Source organism: Ornithorhynchus anatinus, chromosome 3 (assembly GCF_004115215.2).
Source record: "Ornithorhynchus anatinus isolate Pmale09 chromosome 3, mOrnAna1.pri.v4, whole genome shotgun sequence".
Taxonomy (NCBI): Eukaryota; Metazoa; Chordata; class Mammalia; order Monotremata; family Ornithorhynchidae; genus Ornithorhynchus; species Ornithorhynchus anatinus.
In genome coordinates, this window is record NC_041730.1 from 53038195 (window position 1) to 53059341 (window position 21147).

A 21147-nucleotide genomic window follows, 5' to 3' on the forward strand; every position below is an offset into this window, starting at 1 on the left:
AGAAAGATGGTACTACAGTAACTACAGCAAAGGTCTGAGATTTCACCACTTCCTTTTAATACTTCTGTTCTTGCAGCTTTTAATTAGTAATGCTTATCACACTTCCTTCTGGCCATAATTTGGCACAGAACGGAGTTGTGTGAATGAGCAGGCTGAGGGCAAGAGTCAGGTTTTGACAGCATTCCAAACCATGGCCCATATGCATATAAATAATTTTAGGCGCAATTTTTACCTCAAAATCAGCTCACCGACCTTATAATCTGCTTCCTGAGGAGGGAGCATGTGATCAAAGTTATGAATCAAAGAATGAATTGGTTTCATTCATTTTAGAATAGCTGTAATCTGGGGGGCTTGAAGGATGAGATCCTAATGTACAAGGAGTAAGGGTTCAGTTCAGTGACATGGGTTTCCTTGCATCCTCATTCACTTGAGATTAGCAGTCAGTATTTAGGTTCCTGAGTAGAGTGGATTTGAAATGGAAAATTCAATTACAAAGTATTAATTACAAAGTATTAATCAACAGCATCAAAACACTATTGTTTACTTTTTCTTTTCTCCTTTCTGAAGTTTGATGATTATAAAAAACTGGAGAAGAAGGTGAACCTTGAATATTTTGAAGCTAGATTCATTATTCATCGTTAGTCATTTCTGTCCTCCCAGAACAGACTTTGTGAACTCGGGCAAGTCACTTAACCCCTCTGTGCCTCATTGGCCTTGTTTGTAAAATGGGGATTAAGATGGTCAGCTTCATGTGGGACAGACACTGTGTCCAACCTGATTATCTCGTATTTACCCTGGTGCTTAGAACAGTTACTGGCACATGGTAAGGCCTTAACAAATACCATTAAAAAAAAAGTTTTGGATTCTCTTCTCCAGTTTCTATTTGACTTGAATATGACTTTTTTTCCCCTATTTTGCTATAGAGTGGTCATGTTGATAATTCTTGAGTAGATCAAGCAACCATTTCTCCTCAAGATGGATTACATTGACCTGAGCAGGTGGTAGGATAGAAACTAATTTAGATTCTTCCTACTGGATACCTAAATCAATAACATATTAACGTCTCATTAGCTTTTGAAAATCTCCTTCAGTCGTTCTGGTGCTATTTTATCCAGGGTTCAGCTGCAACCTTTCAACTTAATTGTTCTAGGGCAATCCTTCAAAGGTAAGCACTAATCCATCAGAATGCTATCAGCAATGAGGATGCATTTTAGGAAACTAAATGTCATTTTTATGGGAAGACAAACAGTATATTTTCACAGAAATAACTTTATGGAGAATTCTTCTTTTGGTAGGATCACAGCTGGAGTGGGGAATCAGTGAAATTTTAAGAGGAGAAAAATCAGAGATGGTGATTCGTTTTTAGGTAACCATTCTTTCCCATTGATTTTTGAAAGTGCTTTAGGAAACCACGTTTGCCTGATACTTGGTTACTAAAGAGGCCCTTCGGTTCTTTTCCTGGGACAGATAATACGTTCTGTTGGCTTCAGGGTAGGAGACTTTGCTGAGTGGCAACTTGCAGATGGCAGCATTGTTGGTCGTCAGTAACAGGAAGGTGAGGGTAGAGAGGCAGAAGGGCCAAGTACAGGCAGGCAATCCAAACTAGAAAAGGAAAGTTTCTTTCAGGTTGAAGAAATACAAATAATCAGTTAATAAAGCCAACGCCTGGGGAAAGGAGTAAGTTTTAATGACGTTGGCTAGATTTGCTGGCCGTTCCTTGGGTGACCAGTCGATGGAATAATTCCAGCTTCTAACAGATCAGTAGCCTTATTTTAAATCACATATTTTGATTGTACTTGCTCTTGGATATGGATTCTTTCATTCAACTGTATTTATTGAGTGCTTACCGTGGTGTGCAGAGCAATGTACTAAGTGCTTGGGAGAGTATAATATAAAATAAGCAGACACATTACCTACCCACAGTGAGCTTACACTTCACTCCACCCTCTGCCCCACAACACTTGCCTAGATATCGGTAATTTATTTTGATGTCTGTCTCCACCTCTAGACTTTCAGCTCCTTGTAGGCCTGGCATGTGTCTACCAACTCTGTTGTACTGTACTCTCCCAAGTGCTTAGTACAGTGCTCTGCAGACAGTAAGCACTCAGTAAAAATCATTGGTTGGGAGCTGTCCATAGTACAAGACATTTCACCATCCAGCTCCTAATTTGGCATTTTTGAGTGTGGCATTCATTCATTCAATTGTATTTATTGAGCATTTACTCTGTGCCAAGCACTGTACTTAGCACTTGGGAGACTACAATACAACAATAAATGGACATATTCCACGCCCACACGGAGCCTACAGTCCAGAGGGCAGAATAAAGGCCTTTCTTCCAGCAATCTTTGCTTCTCAGAACTTGGGCTGGCTGTTGTGGCAGCCTCAGAATGGAGTCAGCCCATCTTGGATTTCAGCAAAACAGTGTGGACAGTCGCCATTACCCCACCATAGCCATCCCACTGCTTTACTCTGAGCAAGCTATCCAATGGTTTCCTGCCTCTGTAGCTTGTCCAGTTCTGCATTCATTAATCATGGCAGCAGGGGCTAATTGCTGAACCTTCCAATTGTTAGACATAGTCCAAAATGCTTGGATGAATCTAAGGTTTTACTTCTTTACATGTTAGAGAAGTATTTTTTAATGGCATTTGCTAAGCGCTTACTTTGTGTCAAACACTGTTCTAAGCACTTGGGGTAGATATAAGTTAATTAGGTTGGACACAGTCCCCGCCCATACAGGGCTCACAGTCTAAGTAGGAGGGAGAACAGAAGAACTGAGGCAAAGAGAAGTTAAGTCATTTGCCTAACTTTACCCAGGAAGCAACTGGCAGAGCTAGGATTAGAACCCAGGTCCTCTGACTCACAAGTCCAGGCTCTTCCCAGCATTCTTTTAACTGGATCATATCTCCAAATAGAGATACACATAAGGAGAAGCAGCGTGGCTCAGTGGAAAGAGCATGGGCTTTGGAGTCAAGGCTCATGAGTTCGAATCCCAGCTCTGCCACTTGGCTGTGTGACTGTGGGCAAGTCACTTAACTTCTCTGTGCCTCAGTTCCCTCATCTGTAAAATGGGGATTAAGACTGTGAGCCCCACGTGGGACAACCTGATTCCCCTATGTCTACCCCAGCGCTTAGAACAGTGCTCGGCACATAGTAAGCGCTTAACAAATACCAACATTATTAAGTTGTCCCTCCTACTCAAAGATGACATTGTGGAGTGATATTACCCTTCTAGCCTGTAAAGCTCATTCTCTAAATTGTAAACTTGTTGTGGACAGGAAATATGTCTACCAACTCTGTTGTATTTTACCCTCCCGAGGGCTTAGTACAGTGCTGTGCACACAGTGAGCACTCAAATGGATTTTCAGTGCTTGTGGCTGCAATTCTAGAAATATGCATGTGGAATATTCGCTCTACAATGTTAAGAATTATACTCATTTAAAAAAAAACCCAAACTTACCACAGACATCATATTTGCAAGAGCAGCTCCTAGATAAGCTGAAAAGAATGCTGAGAAAAGAGGAAAAAATATGTTATGTGTTTGTTCTCTGCCACTGCTCTAATGGTGCCACTAATTTACTACTTCCATATTTTCTTCCGTTTATCTTTCAACATCATGATTTTACTGCAGTGAACTTGAGACCATCAGGAAGCAATATCAACACAATAATAATATTTTCCATTTCATGGAGATGCTAAAAGAGTTACTGAGAAGTGACTAGTGGAGAGAGCACAGGACTGGGAGTCAGGGGACCTGGGTTCTAATCCCAGCTCCACCATTTGCCTGCTGCCTGACCTAGGGCAAATCACATAACTGCTTTGTGCTTCAGTTTCCTCATCTGCAAAATGGGGATTAAATCCTACTCTTTTCTACATAGGTGATGAATAATAATAATGTTGGTATTTGTTAAGCGCTTACTATGTGCCGAGCACTGTTCTAAGCGCTGGGGTAGACATAGGGGAATCAGGTTGTCCCACGTGGGGCTCACAGTCTTAATCCCCATTTTACAGATGAGGGAACTGAGGCACAGAGAAGTTAAGTGACTCGCCCACAGTCACACAGCCGACAAGTGGCAGAGCTGGGATTCGAACTCATGAGCCCTGACTCCAAAGCCCGTGCTCTTTCCACTGAGCCACGCTGCTTCTCATAGCACCTAAGCCACCTAAGCTTGAGCCACCTAAGGGACAGGAACTGGGTCTGGCCTGATTACCTTGAATCTATCCCAGCACTCAGTACAGCGGTTCATTCATTCACTCATTCAATCGTATTTATTGAGTGCTTACTGTGTGCGGACAATTTGACAACAGATAGAGACAACCCCTACTCAACAATGGGCTCAAAGTTCTAGAAGTGGGAGACAGACAACAAAACAAAACGAGTAGACAGGCATCAATAGCATCAAAATAAATAGAATTACAGATATATATATACACATCATTACTAAAATAAATAGAATAATGAAAATGTACAAATATACACAAGTGCTAAGGGGCAGGGAAGGGGGTAGAGCAGAAGGAGGGAGTAGGGGCGATGGGGAGAAGGAGCAGAGGAAAAGGGGGGCACAGTCTGGGAAGGCCTCCTGGAGGTGGTGAGCTCTCATTAGGGCTTTGAAGGGGGGAGGATATAGGAGGGAGGGCATTCCAGGCCAGAAATAGGACGTGGACCAGGGTTCAACAGTGGGAAAGGCGAGAATGAGGCATAGTGAGGAAGCTAGCAGCAGAAGAGTGGAGTGTGTGGGCTGGTCTTTAGAAGGAGTGAAGGGAGGTGAGGTAGGAGATGGCAAGGTGATGGAGAGCTTTGAAGCCAATGGTGAGGAGTTTTTGCTTCATGCCAAGGTTGAAAGGCAACCACTGGAGGTTTTTGAGGAGGTTTTGAGAGGAAAGGAAGGGTAGGAGGGAGATAAAGTGATAACAAAAGGGGCAGTGGGGTCATCTGGACGAGCTGAAGAAGGAAGTAGTAGAATTAAACATTTGGGGAAACTCAATCTTGGATGATGCAGCAGACAACCCAGAGCAATAAGGGCTAGACTGGTTTTTAAATAGAGATATGGGGAGGAAACAATTCTCAATGAAAGTATGTTTTCTACCGCTTGTAAATGTCTTAAAGCACCTTTTACAGTTCTCTGTACACAGTATGTGCTTAAAAATAAATAAAAAATAAATGAGAAGCAGCATGGCCTAGTGGATACAGCACAGGCTTGGGAGTAAGAAGGGCCTGGGTTCTAGTCCCTGCTCTGCTGAAGTCACTTTACTTCTCTGCATCTCAGTTATTTTATTTGTAAAATGAGGATTAAGGCTGTGAGTCTCATGTGGGATATGGACTGCGTTCAACCTGATTACCTTTTATCTACCCCAGCTTATAACAGTGTCTGGCACATAGTAAGCCCTTAACAAATACCATAAAGAAATATTGATACTGATGATAAATACTGCATTATTCGACTCCAGGTATAGTCAGTCTTATTCAAGAAAATCATCAACATCTGTACTTAAGGATTCTAGGTTAGGCACTGGAACTAGCTCAAGTATTGAGTTAGAGGACCTGGGTTCTAATGCTGGCTCTGCCACTTGTCTGCTGCATGACCTTGGGCAAGTTATAAGTGCTTCTGTGCTTCTCTGTGCTTCAGTGTCCTCATCTGTAAAATGGGGATTCAATACCCGTTTTATTTCCAAACTAGGCTTTAAGTCTCGATGGGGTAGGGGCTGTGTCCGATTTGATTATCTTATATCAACCCCAGTGCTTAGTACAGTGGTTGGCTATAGTGCTTAACAAATGCCACAATTATCATCATTATTACAACCACATCAAAATAGTTCCTTAAGAGGCCCATTACTTACATTTCTCTTCTTTGTTGAAATCATGCCCTGCAGATACTGTTGTATTTGGAGAGCAGAGAGTGTAGTGATAAAAGATCTCTGAGACAGTGTATATTGTTTTAAAAGTTGTAGCTTTCACTTTTCCTGAATTTTCTAATTTGAATTACTGGGTGACACTTGCACTTGATCACATAGGTTTATCTTTTTAAAAAATAAATGAAGGAATGGAGTCTACATACCACATAAATATCTCCCCAGGTATGTAAGCTAGGCACCTCCCCATTTGCGCCATGGTGATTCTTTGTGAAGTGTATATTCTTAATACCTACTTTTAGGCACCAAACAGTGGGGCCTTAAAGAATTTCAAACTGGTGTTGTGGGATGGCTCCAGAAGAAAATGGGGTAGTTAAGAATTATGAGTTGAAAAGTTAGGTCTTTTATCCTAGTGCAGGCCTCCTGGAGGTGATCTAACCCAAGATTCCTTTGAAATCAATCGAGCCCCAAGCTTCATCAACCTTTCAGGCCATTTATCAAGTTGAGAGAGAGGCTGCGCTGGCACAAACACATCTTGGAGGGAGGGAAGGAGAAATTGTAAAGCTATAATGGGATCAGTTTTACATTTAGAATTGGCCCAAAAAAATGAAATGCATGAGCTCGTTCCAGCTAACGTTTGACGTCCTGATTTTGAAAATGCTTTCTTATCCTTCATGGACTCTTCCAGAACAGCAGATGTAGATACTCTCCTTTATTTAGCAGCACCCAGAATTATGTTAAAAGAACTATATAGCAAATATGAAAGTTAGATATAAAAAATCAAAATTAAGGCATGTATAGAGGAACCTCAAGAAAAGTATATGCAAAAGTACAGTCAGAAGGACATGGGTTTTAATCCCAGCTCTGCCACTTGTCTGCTGTGTGATTTGGGGCAAATCGCTTCACTTCTCTGTGTCTCAGTTCCTCCATCTGTAAAATAAGGATTGACAGGGAGCCCCATGTTGGACACGGACTGTGTCGAACTGGCTTAGTTTGTATCTACCCCAGGGCTTAGTACAGTGCCTGGAATACAGTAAATGCTTATTTAATACTATTTTTAAAAATTCCAACAAAAACATGCCAGCCATTGTGGAATATTTAGAATCTGAAACAATGAATGCTATATGTTTAAGAAACCACTGAAATGTAGAATTGTAAATAGACTGGATGGTCAAGATCAAGGAAGGGCGATAGATACTTTCTGTATTTTCAATTCTGAGGTACCTACCACAGGCAACTGCCAGAAGATGTGTCTGCCAGGTGATGACATAGAACATTCCTCCTATTGCTACACAAGCCAGAGCACTGTTGAAGCCCCACAAACCAAAGTAGATCATGTCAAACGGCGTGGCCAAGGTAAGTCCTGCAAGGGAGGTCAGAGATTAAGTATGAAGCATGTCTTTTATCTCTCTGCTGAGTTTCTTTTAAATTTGTCTGGGAATAGCCACATGTTTTAGACCAGATTTTCCCTTCCCGCAATGCTAGATCAATCAATGGTATTTATCATGTACTGTGTGCACAGCACTGTACTAAACAACTGGGAGAGTACAATACAGCAGAGTTAGTAGACAAGTTCACTGCCCATAATATGTTTACAGTCTAGAGAGGAGACAGACATTAATCTAAATACATTATGCATATGTTCATAAGTACTGTGGGGCTGAGGGTGGGATGAATACCAAGTGCTTAAAAGATAAAGATCCAAGTGCATAGACAATAGTTTACTCAAAATAAGGAATATGCAGATGTCATACTTTGAAGCACAACTCATATGGGGATGGAAAGACAGATTGACAATGAGCTTGGAGATAGTTCAGGGTACCTGCTAACATCCCCACAGTGGAACCAATGGTAGCATGCAAGCATATGAGTGGGGAGGATATAAACAAAGCCAACAGGAAAATGCCTCCGGTCCAGGCGTTATCACAGCCATACACCTGACCGACTCCAACGGGGATGGATCTCAGCAACTGTAAGTACCAGAAAAGTTAAAGTTTATTATAGAAGGAAAAGAGAAATAAATAACATTGTTTGGTCTATAGCAATTCCTCTCTTGCTGATGCAATCTGCAGTTGAAAGTTTTCGCCAGGTTAATTGCCAAAAAGAGAAGGAAAAACATATGTGCATATCTTGTTTCATTCATTTATGCTACTGTGAGCAGAGCAATGTACTAAGCATTTTGGAGAGTACAGAGTTGATAGACAGGTTCTCTGCCCTCAAAGTGTCTACAGCCTGTGTTCCCATGTTACTAACATTCAAGAGAGATACATCTTTCGGTCCTTTTATTTATAGTCACTAAAATATGATGAAAACATATTTTCTTCCAGTGACAGAGAGTTCTGAGGACAATTACACCTAGAATGTTGAAAAATATAAAAAAAACTACGCTTAGATTACTTAAGGTTTTCTTAGGCTAGGAAATGAAGACATAATAAAAAGAATGAAAAATCTCTCTGGATAGTTCTAAGATCACAGTTTGGGGAGGGATACCATTAGTGGGCTGAGAAAACCTTAAATTGTAGGGGCAGCTTTGAAGATCTCTCCAAACTATTTGTCCTTGACCAGGGCCAGAATTATTGAGCCCTTGCTTGCAATACAAGCAGCAGCGTGGCTCAGTGGAAAGAGCACGGGCTTTGGAGTCAGAGGTCATGGGTTCAAATCCCGGCTCGGCCATTTGTCAGCTGTGTGACTTTGGGCAAGTCACTTAACTTCTCGGTGCCTCAGTTACCTCATCTGTAAAATGGGGATGAAGACTGTGAGCCCCACGTGGGACAACCTGATTCCCCTGTGTCTACCCCAGCGCTTAGAACAGTGCTTGGCACATAGTAAGCGCTTAACAAATACCAACATTATTATTATTATTATTAATACCCTTGGCCACTGGGGCCTTGATATGGTAATAAACAGACAGACCCTCCAGCTAATCTTTCCTCCTCCTTGATTTATTCATCATTTATATGTATGAGAAGGCAACACATAAACATCTATACTCTCTGTTATGAGCCAGGGAAGCCCTTGGTGGAATTCCGAAATGGTCAGCATTTTCAGTCTCTTCTTTGTGGGGTCTGAAAGTACCTAGAATTGCAACTGGTACCTGCAATGTTGAGGAAATAGTATTTGATATTGACAGAGGAAATGCAACTTCATAATGTCTTTCCTAAGCAATAGAGAAAAAAGTGATTATTAGAAATGACTGAAGAGTGATTTGTGATATGGTGAAGCAGGCTGAGAAGCAGTGAGGCCTAGTGGAAAGAGCATGGGCCTGGGAGTCAAAAGGACAGGGATCCTAATCCCGGCTTCTCCACTTGTCTGCTGTGTGATCTTGGGCAAATCACTTAACTTGTCTTTGCTTCAGTTTCCTCATCTGTAAAATGAGGATTAAATCCTACCCTCTCTTACCTAGATTGTGAGTCCCATGCTGGACAGGGACTATGTCCAAACTGATAACCTTGTACCTACCCCAGTGCTTAAAACAGTGCTTGGTACATAGTAAGTGCATAACAAACACTGTAATTACTACTAGTTATTGTATGGCTAGAGAAACCATATCTTTTGAAATCCTTTGTCATGGTATTTTCAAAAAATCTCTTCTTAGAGAAGGATTCAATCAAAAGTATTAATAGAGTGCTTACTCTGTGCAGACTCTTGGACCCTTAGGAGAGTCCAGTAGAATCAGTAAACATGGTCCCTGTCCTCAAAGAAATTACAAGGAACTTAACTGGGGAGAAAGATACTGAAATATATTACAGGTAGGAGGAAGCAATAGAGCTTAAAGAGATGTGTGTGTGTGTGTGTGTGTGTGCATGCATGTGTGTGTGTATGTGTATACATAAGGACTTCAGAACTCAAAAATGCTGAAGTAGCTGTAGGAAGGAAAATAAGTTGCGGAGAAGATAAATTAATCAGGGAAGGCCTCCTGGAAATGTGATTTCTGAACGGCCTTGATGATAGGGAGAGCAGTGGTCTGCTGGATATGAAGTGGGAGGGAGTGACCAAGAGGCTGGTGGTGAGAAAGATGAGAATGAATGAAGCATGGTGTGTAGGATGGCTTGAGAGGAGAGGAGCATGCAAGTTAGAGGGTAGTGGGAGGGGAGTGAAGATGGTAAGGGGTTGGCGGAGAGATTTCATTCCATGCCTTGAAGCTGAAGTTTAGGAGATTCATCTTGATGCAGAGAGGAACAGAGAGCCATTGGAGGATTTTGAGGATGGGGGGAGATGTGTGCAAAAGGATGTTTTAGAAAAAGAGACAGAAGCAGTGTAACCTAATGGATAGAGCACGGACCTGTATGGCAGAAGGACCCGGGTTCTAATCCAGTCTCTGCCACTTATCTGCTGTGTGACTTGGACAAGTCACTTGACTTTTCTGTACTTCAGTTACCTCATCTGTAAAATAGTGAGGCATGAACTATGTCTATCCTGTGCAACTTGTATCTACCCCAGTCCTTAGTTCAGTGCTTGGCACATAATAAACACCAAATTCAATTAAACAAAACAAAAATGATCCAGACATTAAAGTATGAACTGGGCAAGTGGAGAGACTAGAGGCAGGGTGATCTGAGAGAAGGCAGTTTGGTTGGAAAGAAAGGGGTGGATTATGGAAATGTGAAGAAAGGACTGACTGGTTTTGGTGACAGACTGAATATGAGGATTAAAAGACAGAGAGGAGTCCTGGATAATGCCAAGAGTTACAGCTCTGAGAAACGAGGAGTTTTCAGCAGGGTTGAGAAACTGAGATGGAAGAAAGGATCTGGGAGGGAAGATGAGGAGTTCAGTTTTGGACATGTTGAGCTTGGGGTGCCAGTGGGACATCTATGTAGAGATGTTCCAGAGTCAAGGAAGAGATGTGAGATTGCAGAAGAGGAAGAGAAGTCAGTGCTACTTAGGTAGATTTGGGAGTCATCCGTATAGCAGTGGAAGTTGAAGCATGAGAGAAGATGACCTCCCCAAGGGAGTGAATGTAAATTGGGAAGAGAAGGGTATCCAGAACTGAACTTTGAAGGACACCCATCAGTAGGCAGAGGAAGAGATAGCAAGAGACCCAAAAGTCATGGCTAGTGAGGTAGGGGAAAAACCAGGAAATGACTGTGTCAGAGGAAGCAACAATCAATCAATGAATTATATTATATTTATTGATAAGAGCATTATACAATATAGCAAAGTAGATAGATGCGTTCCCTGCCCACTAAAAACTTACAGTCCTATCTCTCTTCCTCTCAATCAGAAGTTATTATGAATGCACTGTAATTGCCCAGCATGGCCTAGTGGATAGACCATAGGCGTGGGAGTCAGAAGGACCTGGGTTCGAATCCTGACTCTACCACTTGTCTGCTATGTGACCTTGAACAAGTCACTTAACTTCTCTGTGCCTCACTTACCTCATCTGTAAAATAGGGATTAAGATTTTGAGGCTCCATGTGGGACAGGGACTGTGTTCAACCTTATTACCCTGTATCTACCCCAATGCTTAGAACAGTGTTTGATACATAGTAAGCACTGAACAAATGCTATCATTACTATTATTATTGTTATGTCAGTGGTGCAAAATTGTGAAATGTCCTCAAGTTTCTCATACCTTCAACTCCACTTACCAGGGGCACCTGGATTTCGGACCAGGTGATGTTGGGCATCGCCGATATTGGACGCACCAGAGTGGTGGGGAAGAAAAGATTGTAGTGTCCTGTGGCCCCCAAATACAAGGATACAGCAATGTTGAAAGGCAACGTGAAGACAGGAAGGTCCCATTTGCTGAAGATGGAGCCTAAGGCGCTCGAAAGAATTGGGCTGAAAGGGAAAGATAAATGGGATCCTTTAGGAGTCAGTCCTGTTCGTTAGGGTTTGTGTTTCCTCATTGTTCCAGAAGGGCAAATATCCCTGAAGAATCACTGTCCTCCTATAATTATCCTAAGTGTGCAGCCATGAAGGTTACTTAAGGTGTGGGTAGCAAAGGTAGAATTTGACAATTTCAGAATCTGGATTCTTAGTCAAGTTGATGGACCTGTAGTCTCTCAGTGCTCAGTGAATGTTTATTGTATATAGAGCACTATACAAGTTCTTGGATGTGACTAACTCTACTTGGATGTTACTTTTCTACTTGGATGTCCTCCCGCCACCTAAAACTCAACATGTCCAAGACAGAGCTCCTTATCTTCCCTCCCAAACCCTGTCCTCTCCCAAACTTTCCTGTCACTGAGGACGGCACAACCATTCTTCCTGTCTCACAAGCCCACAATCTTGGTGTCATCTTCCACATCACATATCCAATCCATCACCAAACCCCGCCAGTATCACCTTTGCAACACTGCCAAGATCTGCCCTTTCCTCTCCATCCAAACAGCTACCATGTTAGGACAATCACTCATCCTATCCCAACTGGATTATTGCATCAGCCTCCTTTCTAACCTCCCAACCTCCTACCTTTCCCCACTTCAGTTCATACTTCACTCTGCTGCCCCGATTATCTTTCTACAGAAATATTCAGGGCATGTCAACCCCCTTCTCAAAAACCTCCATATCAAACAAAAACTCCTCACTACTGGCTTCAGTGCTCTCAATCACCTTGCCCCCTCCTACCTCACCATCCTTCTCTCCTTCTACATCCCAATCTGCACACTCTGCTCCTCTGGTGCTAACCTTCTCACTGTGCTTTGATCTCACCTGTCCCGTTGTTGACCCCTGGCCCAAGTCCTCTGGCCCGGAGCGCCTTCCCTCCTCAAATCTACCAATCACTCTTCCCCCCTTCAAAGCTCTACTGAAGGCTCACCTCCTCCAAGAGGCCTTCCCAGACTAAGCCCCCTTTTACCTCAGCTCCCCTTCCCTTACGCGTCACCTCGACTCGCTCCCTTTGTTCTTCCCCCACTCTCCCACCCCACAGCACTTACACATATGTGTATATATCTTTAATTCTACTTATTTATATTGATGCCTATTTACTTTTTTTGATGTGTATTCATCTATAATTTTATATATTTATACTGATGCCTGTTTATTTGTTTTGATGTCTATCTTCCCCCTTCTAGACTGTAAGACTGGTATGGGCAGAGATTGTCTCTCTTTATTGCTAAATTATACTTTCCAAGGACTTAGTATAGTGCTTTGCACACAGTAAATGATCAATAAATATGATTGAATGAATGAATAAAACAGAGTGAGTAGATATTACTTAGATCATGGGTTCTAATCCCACCTCTGCCACTTAGTATCTGTGTGACTTTGGGCAAGTCACTTAACTTCTCTATGCCTCAGTTACCTCATCTGGAAAATTGGGATTAAAACTGTGAGCCCCACATTGGTAAACCTGATTACCTTGTATCTACCGCAGTGCTTAGAACAGTGCTTGGCACATAGTAAGCACTTAAACAATACTATCATCATTATTATTATTATATGATCCCGGCCTTCAGTGAGTTTACAATCTAGTAGGGGAGACTGTCACTAAAATAAATTATAGGTTGGGGTAGGAACTGAGTATAAAGAACTGAATACTGGTGCTGTTGGGATGAGTGCCATAAATTCTTAGGGAGGCAGACTAGTGGAAAGAGCATGGGTTTGGGAGTCAGAGGACCTGGGTTCTAATCCCGGCTCTGCCATTTGCCTCCTGTGTCTCCTTGGACAAGTCACTTAACTGTTCTATGCCCCATTTTCCTCCACTGTAAATACGTGTTCTCTTTCCACCTTAGATTCAGAGTCCCATTTGGGGCAGGGACTGTGTCTAGCACAATTATAACTAATTATATATTAATTATATTATATTATTATATTATTAAATATATTAATTATAACTCTCGTCCTCTCTTCAAAGCCCTACTAATAGTTCACCTCCTCCAGGAGGCCTTCCCAGACTGAGCCCTCCCTTTCCCTCTGCCCTCCCTACTCCCTCCCTCTGCTCTATCCCCTTCCCCTCCCCATAGCACTTGTGCATATTTGTATATATTATGTATTACTCTATTTTATTAATGCTGTGTATATAACTATGATTGTATTTATGTTGATGGTATTGATGCCTGACTACTTGTTTAGCTTTGTTGTCTGTCTCCCCCTTTTAGACTGTTGAGCCCATTGTTGGGCAGAGATTGCCCTTATCTGATGCTGAATTGTACAATCCAAGCGCTTAGTACAGTGCTCTGCACACCGTAAGCACTCAATAAAAACGATTAAATGAATGAATGAATGAATGAATTATATTTACCCCAGTCCGAGAAGCAGCATGACCTAGTGGATTCTAATCCCAGCTTTGCTACTTACATGTTGGTGACCTTGGGCATGTCACCTAACTTCTCTGTGTATTAGTTCCCTCTTCTGCAAAATGGGGATTTAGTATCTATTCTCCCTTCTATTTAGACTTTGAGCCCCTGATTATATTGTATCTATCCCAGGGCTTAGTACAATGTTTGGCCCTTAATAAGCACTTATTGATGATTATACCATGATGATTATTATTATTTCCTGGCAGTTAGCAAGAGCTTAAATACTATTATTATTAGTAGTAGTAGAATTATTATTATAATATGCTTAGAGTAGAGACTCAAGTGTCTGACCTGATTATCTTTTATCTGCTCCAGTACAGAAAAACAGTGTGGCCTAGTGGAAAGAGCAAAGGACTTGGGTTCTAATCCCAGCTCTGCCCATATCTGCTGGTGACTTTGGGCAAGTCACCTGAGTCCTCTGTGACTCAGTTCCTTCATCTGCAAAATGGGGATTCAATACCTATTCTCCCTTCTATTTAGACTATGAGTCCCATGTGGGACCTGATTATCTTCTATCTACCCAGGGCTTACTACAGTGCTTGGCACATAGTAAGCACTTATGCCACAATTATTATTATTATCACTTGACACATAGCAAGTACTTAAATACTATTGTAGCCATTATTACTAATAATACTATTAATAATACTACAATATAATTAGTAGATGATAATTATGACAATAATAATCCTACTATTAGTAATAATAATATTTGTAGTAATAGTTGTAGTAGGAGGATTATTATTATCATCATCATATGGTTAGATAGTAAGGACTCAAGTGCCTAGATGATGCTGTCTGGAGGGAAATAGGGCAGGAGATGAGTCACTAATCAGGGAAGGTTTACTGGAGGAGCTGTCATTTTAGTAGGGCTTTGAAGAAGGGGAGAGTGGTGGTCTACCATATCAGAAGGTTGGGGGGTAGTCTAGGCAGTAGGGAGGGCATGAGAAAGGGATTAACAGTTAAATAATGAGAATGAGGCACAGTGACTGGGGTGATATAAGAAGATGAAAATGTGCTGGACTGGAGTGGGAGAGAGCTGAGTGCCTTGAAGTAGACTGTGATCATTTTCTATTTGATCCAGAGATAGATGGGCCACTGTTGGAGGTTTGTGAAATGTGGGGAGATGTGCACAGAATGATGCTGCTCTTTTCACAGTAGCTGGTTGGGGGAACAAGGCCTTGTGTGCTAGTGACATAACCTCCTTTCCTACCCCATCATTTTCTCCCTCCTGGCCCCTGATTTTTACTAGTTCCCGTTTTGAGAGCGAGGACACCATGGGATTGTGGAAGGGCTAGTGGAGCGATCACTGGCAATCTTCTCTTAAATATACACGCTGTCTCCTTGGAGTCATCACCATACCTCTCAGCTGAGTGGCATGCGGGAAGGTGGGTTTGGGAGAGAGAGAGGAGGCCATGATGGTGGATAGGTTCATTCATTCATTCAATCAATCGTATTTATTGAGCGCTTACTGTGTGCAGAGCCCTGTACTAAGTGCTTGGAATGTACAATTCAGCAACAGAGAGAGACAATGTCATGCCCTTCTCTTTTGGACTCATGCATGGGGTCCACCCTCCCAGTGGGGGAGTCTGAGGGTATCAAGCCCTGTGTGGAGAGGGTGCCCGTGATAATAACAGTAACAACAGTGGTGTTTGTTCAGTACTGTACTAGCACTGGGATACACCATGGCCTTGTGAAAAGAGCACAGACGCAAGAGTCAGAGGATGTAGGCTCTAATCCCAGCTCTACCACATGTCTGCTGTGTAACCTGGGGCAAGTCACTTCACTTCTCTGGTCTCAGATACCTCATCTGTAAAATGGGAATTAAAAATGTGAGCCCCATGTGGGCCAGGGACTGTGTCCAACCTGATTATCTTGTATCTACCCCAGAGTTTAGAAAAGTGCTTGGCATGTTCTAAGTGCTTAACAAAACCACAATTAGATAATCAGATTGAACACAGTCTCTGCTCCACATGGGGCTCAGAGTCAAAGAAGGAGGGAGCACAGGAGGTAAAATACAGACAGCTGCTCTCTACACAATAACCAGAAACTCCTAAACTTTTGGCTAATTTTTAAATGGCATTTGCTAAGTGCTTGCTAGGTGTCAAGCATTGTCCTAAGTACTGGGGCAGATTCATGTTAATCTGGTCAGACACAGTCCTTGTGTCACGTGGGGCTCATTTAATAAGGAGGGAGAACAGATATTTCACTTCCAATTTACAGATGAGGAAACTAAGGCAAGAGAAGGTAAGTAATTTGCCCAAGGACACCTACCAGACAAGCAGCAGAGCTGGGAATAGAGCCCAAGTTCTTTGACTCACAGTCTTGAGCTCTTTCCCGTAGGCCGCCCCACTCGATACCTTCAATATAGCTTGGGCATAACTAAATCTAGGCAAAATCATATAAGGAGACTCCATTCAAAAAGAGCAAGGACTCTCACTACATAATGTTGGGGGTCCCAGGAGGCTGACCCAAATCTGATCCCAGTTAGAAGCAGTGTGGACTAGTGGGTAGAGAAGTCAGAAGGACAGGGGTTCTAATCCCAGCTCTGCCACTTGTCAGCTGTGTGACCTCAGGCACTTCACTTCACTTCTCTGTACCTCAGTTACCTCATGTGTACAATGTGTACAATGGGGATGATGATTATGAGCCTCATGTGGGATGGGGACTTTGTCCAACCTGATTTGTTTGTATGCAGCCCAGCCCTTAGTACAGTGCTTGACACATAATAAGCACTTAACAAATACCACAATTATTATTATTATTATCCCATAGAATTTTAGGAGAATTGTTTTAACCAAACAGGAATTCTGAATAATTTGTGGGAACACTGTAATGGTGGGGGGGGGGGGGTGGATCTGGGTGAAGGGAGGATCAGCCCAAATGTAACAATAATGAAGAGCGATGAGCCAGGATGCCCTCCTCCTTCCTCTTCCCCTTCCTCTTTGGTTACAGGAGGACATAGCGGTCTTTCATGAAGGCAAGTCAGGACACCTAACTCTGCCTGAGAAGGGGAAAGGGTAGAGGGAGAGTCTCCTTCCCTACCTATAAGGCTGCAGGGCCTTATCTCTGGGCTCTGCCCCTTGTATCCCTGGGCCAGCTCAGCTGGCACAAGGATTTGGGCAGGTCACAAGGGCTGGGCATTTGAGCCACTCAGCAACTCTGCAGTTTTTCCTAAGGCAAAGCTTTCTTCACTTTGAGGGAACATAGCCTTGCCTGGGTTACAACATCTACCTGGTTCCCGAGAGTTCAGACATGCTTCTCTCTTTCCAGGGATGGAACTGATTCCCCCATCCAATTCCCACCCCTGAATCACCCCACCTCACCTGGCAATATCAGAACCAAGCCCAACTCCAACAGCTCTTCTGCACTAACTTGCAATGGACAAGTCCAAGGATGTTGGTGGATTTGTGGGAAATGCAAGGATGCAGGGTTAGAAAGGCTGTCTGACCTTAGTTTAAAAATGGAAATATGGGATCCTTGGGGGAAGAGGAGAGAAAAGGCTTTCCAGAAGTGGACATTCACTTGTACTTCGTACCCAACCGGGAGCTAGAACCAGTAATGGAACCAGTGATGAGAGTTGCTTTGAATGGAAATGATAAAACAGTACGCAAAACTACGACGGTAGACTTACCATGACATGGACATAATCGTGACAGGCAGCAGAAGCCACCAGTAATAATCCCCTTTCTCGGAGAATACAGCCATCAGCAATCCAACCAGGTTTCCGTTGTAACCATGGAGTCCTGATGCGATGGTTTTTCTGCAAGGAAAAAGATAGTAGCATGGGAGAAGCTGCATGGTGTAGTGGATAAAGCATGAGCCTGGAAGTTAGAAGGTTGTGAGTTCTAATCCTGGCTCCAACACTTTTCCACTGTGTAACCTTCGGCAAGTCACTTCACTTCTCTGTGCCTCCTTTACCTCATCCATAAAATGGGGATTGAGACTCTGAGCCCCACATGGGACAGGGTCAGTGTTCCTCTCGATTAGTTTGCACCCCCCCAGCACTTAGTACAATGCCTGTCTTATAGTAAGCACTCAACAAATGCCACAATTATAGCAATTTTCATCGTGATTAGATTCTGGGGTCAGACAGAACTAGTAGAGATGCAACTCCTGCTTTTGAAGGGGATTTACAATCTAATGGAGAAGACAAGCTGGTATTAGTTTTTTAAAAGCTGTTTTATGGTATTTGTTAAGTGCTTACTATGTGTTAAACACTGTTCTAAGTGCTGAGGTTGGTACAAGTTAATTAAATTGGATGCAGCCCCTGTCACACACGGAGTTCACAGTGTAAGTAGGAGGGAGAATAGGTATTTGAGGAAACTGAGGCATAGAGTAGTGAAGTGACTTATCTGAGGTCACACAGCAAGCAATTGGCTGAGCAATTGGCAGAGCAGGGATTAGAACCCAGGTCCTTTGACTCTCAGATCCATGCTCTTTCCACTAGGCCATGCTGCTTCTCTGATACAACAAAGTTGAGAGAGTGACAGATATAAACTATAAACAAATAGGGTTAAAAAAATAGTAAGCCCTGAGATGGCTCAGAAGATGACATGACAGGAGAGACAGGCAAATGAATTATACAATGAATTATTAGTCCCTCTAGACTGTAATTTCGATGATTGATTGATTTAATTACACCAAGCGGAACTCTCAAATCAGACTCAATAATAATCATCAATGGTATTTATTGAGCACTTGTTGTGTGAAGAATACCTCCAGTGGTTGCCAGTCCACCTCAGCTTCAAACAGAAGCTCCTCACTATCGGTTTTAAAGCACGCAATCACCTTGCCCCCTTCTAGCTCATCTCAGTACTCTCCTACTACAACTCAGCCTTCACACTTCACTCCTTTAACCTTCTTACTGTACCTCGATCTTATCTATCCCATCCACATCCTGCCTCTGACCTGGATCATCCTCCCTCCTCATATCTGACAGACAATTATTGTCCCCCCTTCAAAGCCTTATTGAAGACACATCTCCAAGAGGCCTTCCCTGACTAAGCCCTCTAGGCCTTCCCTGGCTAAGCCCTCTTTTTCTTTTCTTGAACTCCCTTCTGCGTCACCCTGACTTTCTCCTTTTATTCTTCCCCCCTCCCAGCCCCAGAGCACTTATGTACATATCTGTAATGTATTTATTTATAGTAATGTCTGTCTCCACCTCTAGACTGTCAATTGGTGGTGGGCAGGGAATGTGTCTGTTATATTCTTATATTGCACTCTCCCACATGCTTAGTACAATGCTCTTGAAACCGTAAGTGCTCAATAAATATGATTGACTGACTCATGTATTAAGCACTTGGGAGAGTATAGACTACAGAGTTGGTAGAAAAGTTCCCTGCTTACAACAATAATAATTGTATTTGTTAAGTGCTTATTATGTTCAAAGCACTGTACTAAATCATACTCATACTATTACTAGAAGGGCTTTGAAGGCGGGCAAGGATTTGCATTTGTGAAGCGGAGACTTACAAAATAAGAATGACTGACTTGAAATAAACCATTTTCAAAGGACCAGTTTTGTCATAGTGTTATAAATGGGCCCCTAATAGCACAGACCAATAGCACCAATATTAGGAGGGCCCCTAATAGCACAGACCACCTTTATTCTCAAGACACCTATGTTTCCATTCTCAAATGTAGTCTGAATCTTCAGCTGAAACAGCAAACTTAGAAAGGGAAACACCTTCTGCTCTGTATCTAGGCAACTGCCAGCTTTTAAGATGAGGGCAATTCTCCCATCCATCAATCCACACGTCTCATTTTTGGGGTCTCTAGACTGTAAGCTCAGTGTGGGCAGAAAACATGTCTACTGACTCTGTTGTACTGTACTCTCCCAAGAACTTAGTTCAGTGCTCTGCTCACAGTGCGCACTCAATAAATACTATTGATTAATAGATTGATTTGCTGTTTTCTGTACGAGAACCCTAGAGCAGCTGTGAATAACAGGTTGGTTACTTCTCACCGAGAGAGGGAGCTTTCCCATGAAGTCAGAGTGTAAGTTAGAAGGGGGATGTTTTATTTGCTTCTTGTGTTCTTTCCTAGTGCTCAGGATGGTCCATTGCCCCCAGTGGATGCTCAATTAATATTATGGCTACTCCTATAACTGCTACAACTGTTACTATCACTATTGCTACTACTATTACTGCCATTGGTACTGCAACTATTCTTACTGCTATTAGTACTGCTACTATTCTTACTGCTATTAGCACTACTATAATTACTGTTATTAGTACTGTTATTATTATTACTGCTATTAGTACTGCTACTATTCTTACTGCTATTAGCACTGTTATTATTACTGCTATAAGTACTGTTACTATTATTACTGCTATTAGTACTACTACTATTCTTACTGCTATTATTATTATCATATATTAATATATTATTATTATATAATAGCACTACTATTATTACTGCTATTAGTACTGTTATTATTATTACTGCTATTAGTACTGTTACTATTCTTACTGCTATTAGCACTACTATTATTACTGCTATTAGTACTGTTACTATTCTTTCTGCTATTAGTACTATTATTACTGCTCTTAGTATTGTTACTATTCTTACTGCTATTAGCACTACTATAATTACTGTTATTAGTACTGTTACTATTATTACTGCTATTAGTACTGCTACTATTCTTACTGCTATTAGCACTGCTATTATTACTGCTATAAGTACTGTTACTATTCTTACTGCTATTAGTACTACTATTCTTACTGTTATTAGTACTACCATTATTGCTGCTATTAGTACTGTTACTATTATTAATGCTATTAGTACTACTACTATTATTACTGCTACTACTGCTTTTACTACTATTACTGCTGCCATTATTGTTACTGCTATTAATACTATTACTACTACTACTGCTATAGTTCATTAATTCATTCATTCAATCGTATTTATCGAGTGCTTACTATGTGCAGAGCACTGCACTAAGCACTTGGAATGTACAATTCAGCAACAGATAGAGACCATCCCTTTCCAGTGACAGGCTCACAGTCTAAATGGGGGAGACAGATAGCAAAGCCAAAGAGAGCAAAACAA

The 21147-nt window shown here is 42.0% G+C and overlaps 1 protein-coding gene across 2 annotated transcripts in view; it reads right to left on the reverse strand.

The window, feature by feature from the left end:
* Positions 1–788: 788 nt before the first annotated feature.
* The window catches only part of SLC14A2 (solute carrier family 14 member 2), a 736943-nt gene continuing 716584 nt past the window's right edge, over positions 789–21147 (reverse strand). For both annotated transcript variants that reach the window (XM_029061723.1, XM_029061722.1), the window contains exons 18-23: positions 17726–17854; positions 11437–11629; positions 7671–7818; positions 7077–7211; positions 3459–3508; positions 789–1602 (exon numbers count right to left, since the gene is read on the reverse strand). In XM_029061723.1, the coding sequence (XP_028917556.1) occupies positions 1402–1602; positions 3459–3508; positions 7077–7211; positions 7671–7818; positions 11437–11629; positions 17726–17854 (856 nt within the window). In that variant the 3' untranslated portion in view covers positions 789–1401. The remainder of the gene's footprint in view (positions 1603–3458; positions 3509–7076; positions 7212–7670; positions 7819–11436; positions 11630–17725; positions 17855–21147) is intronic.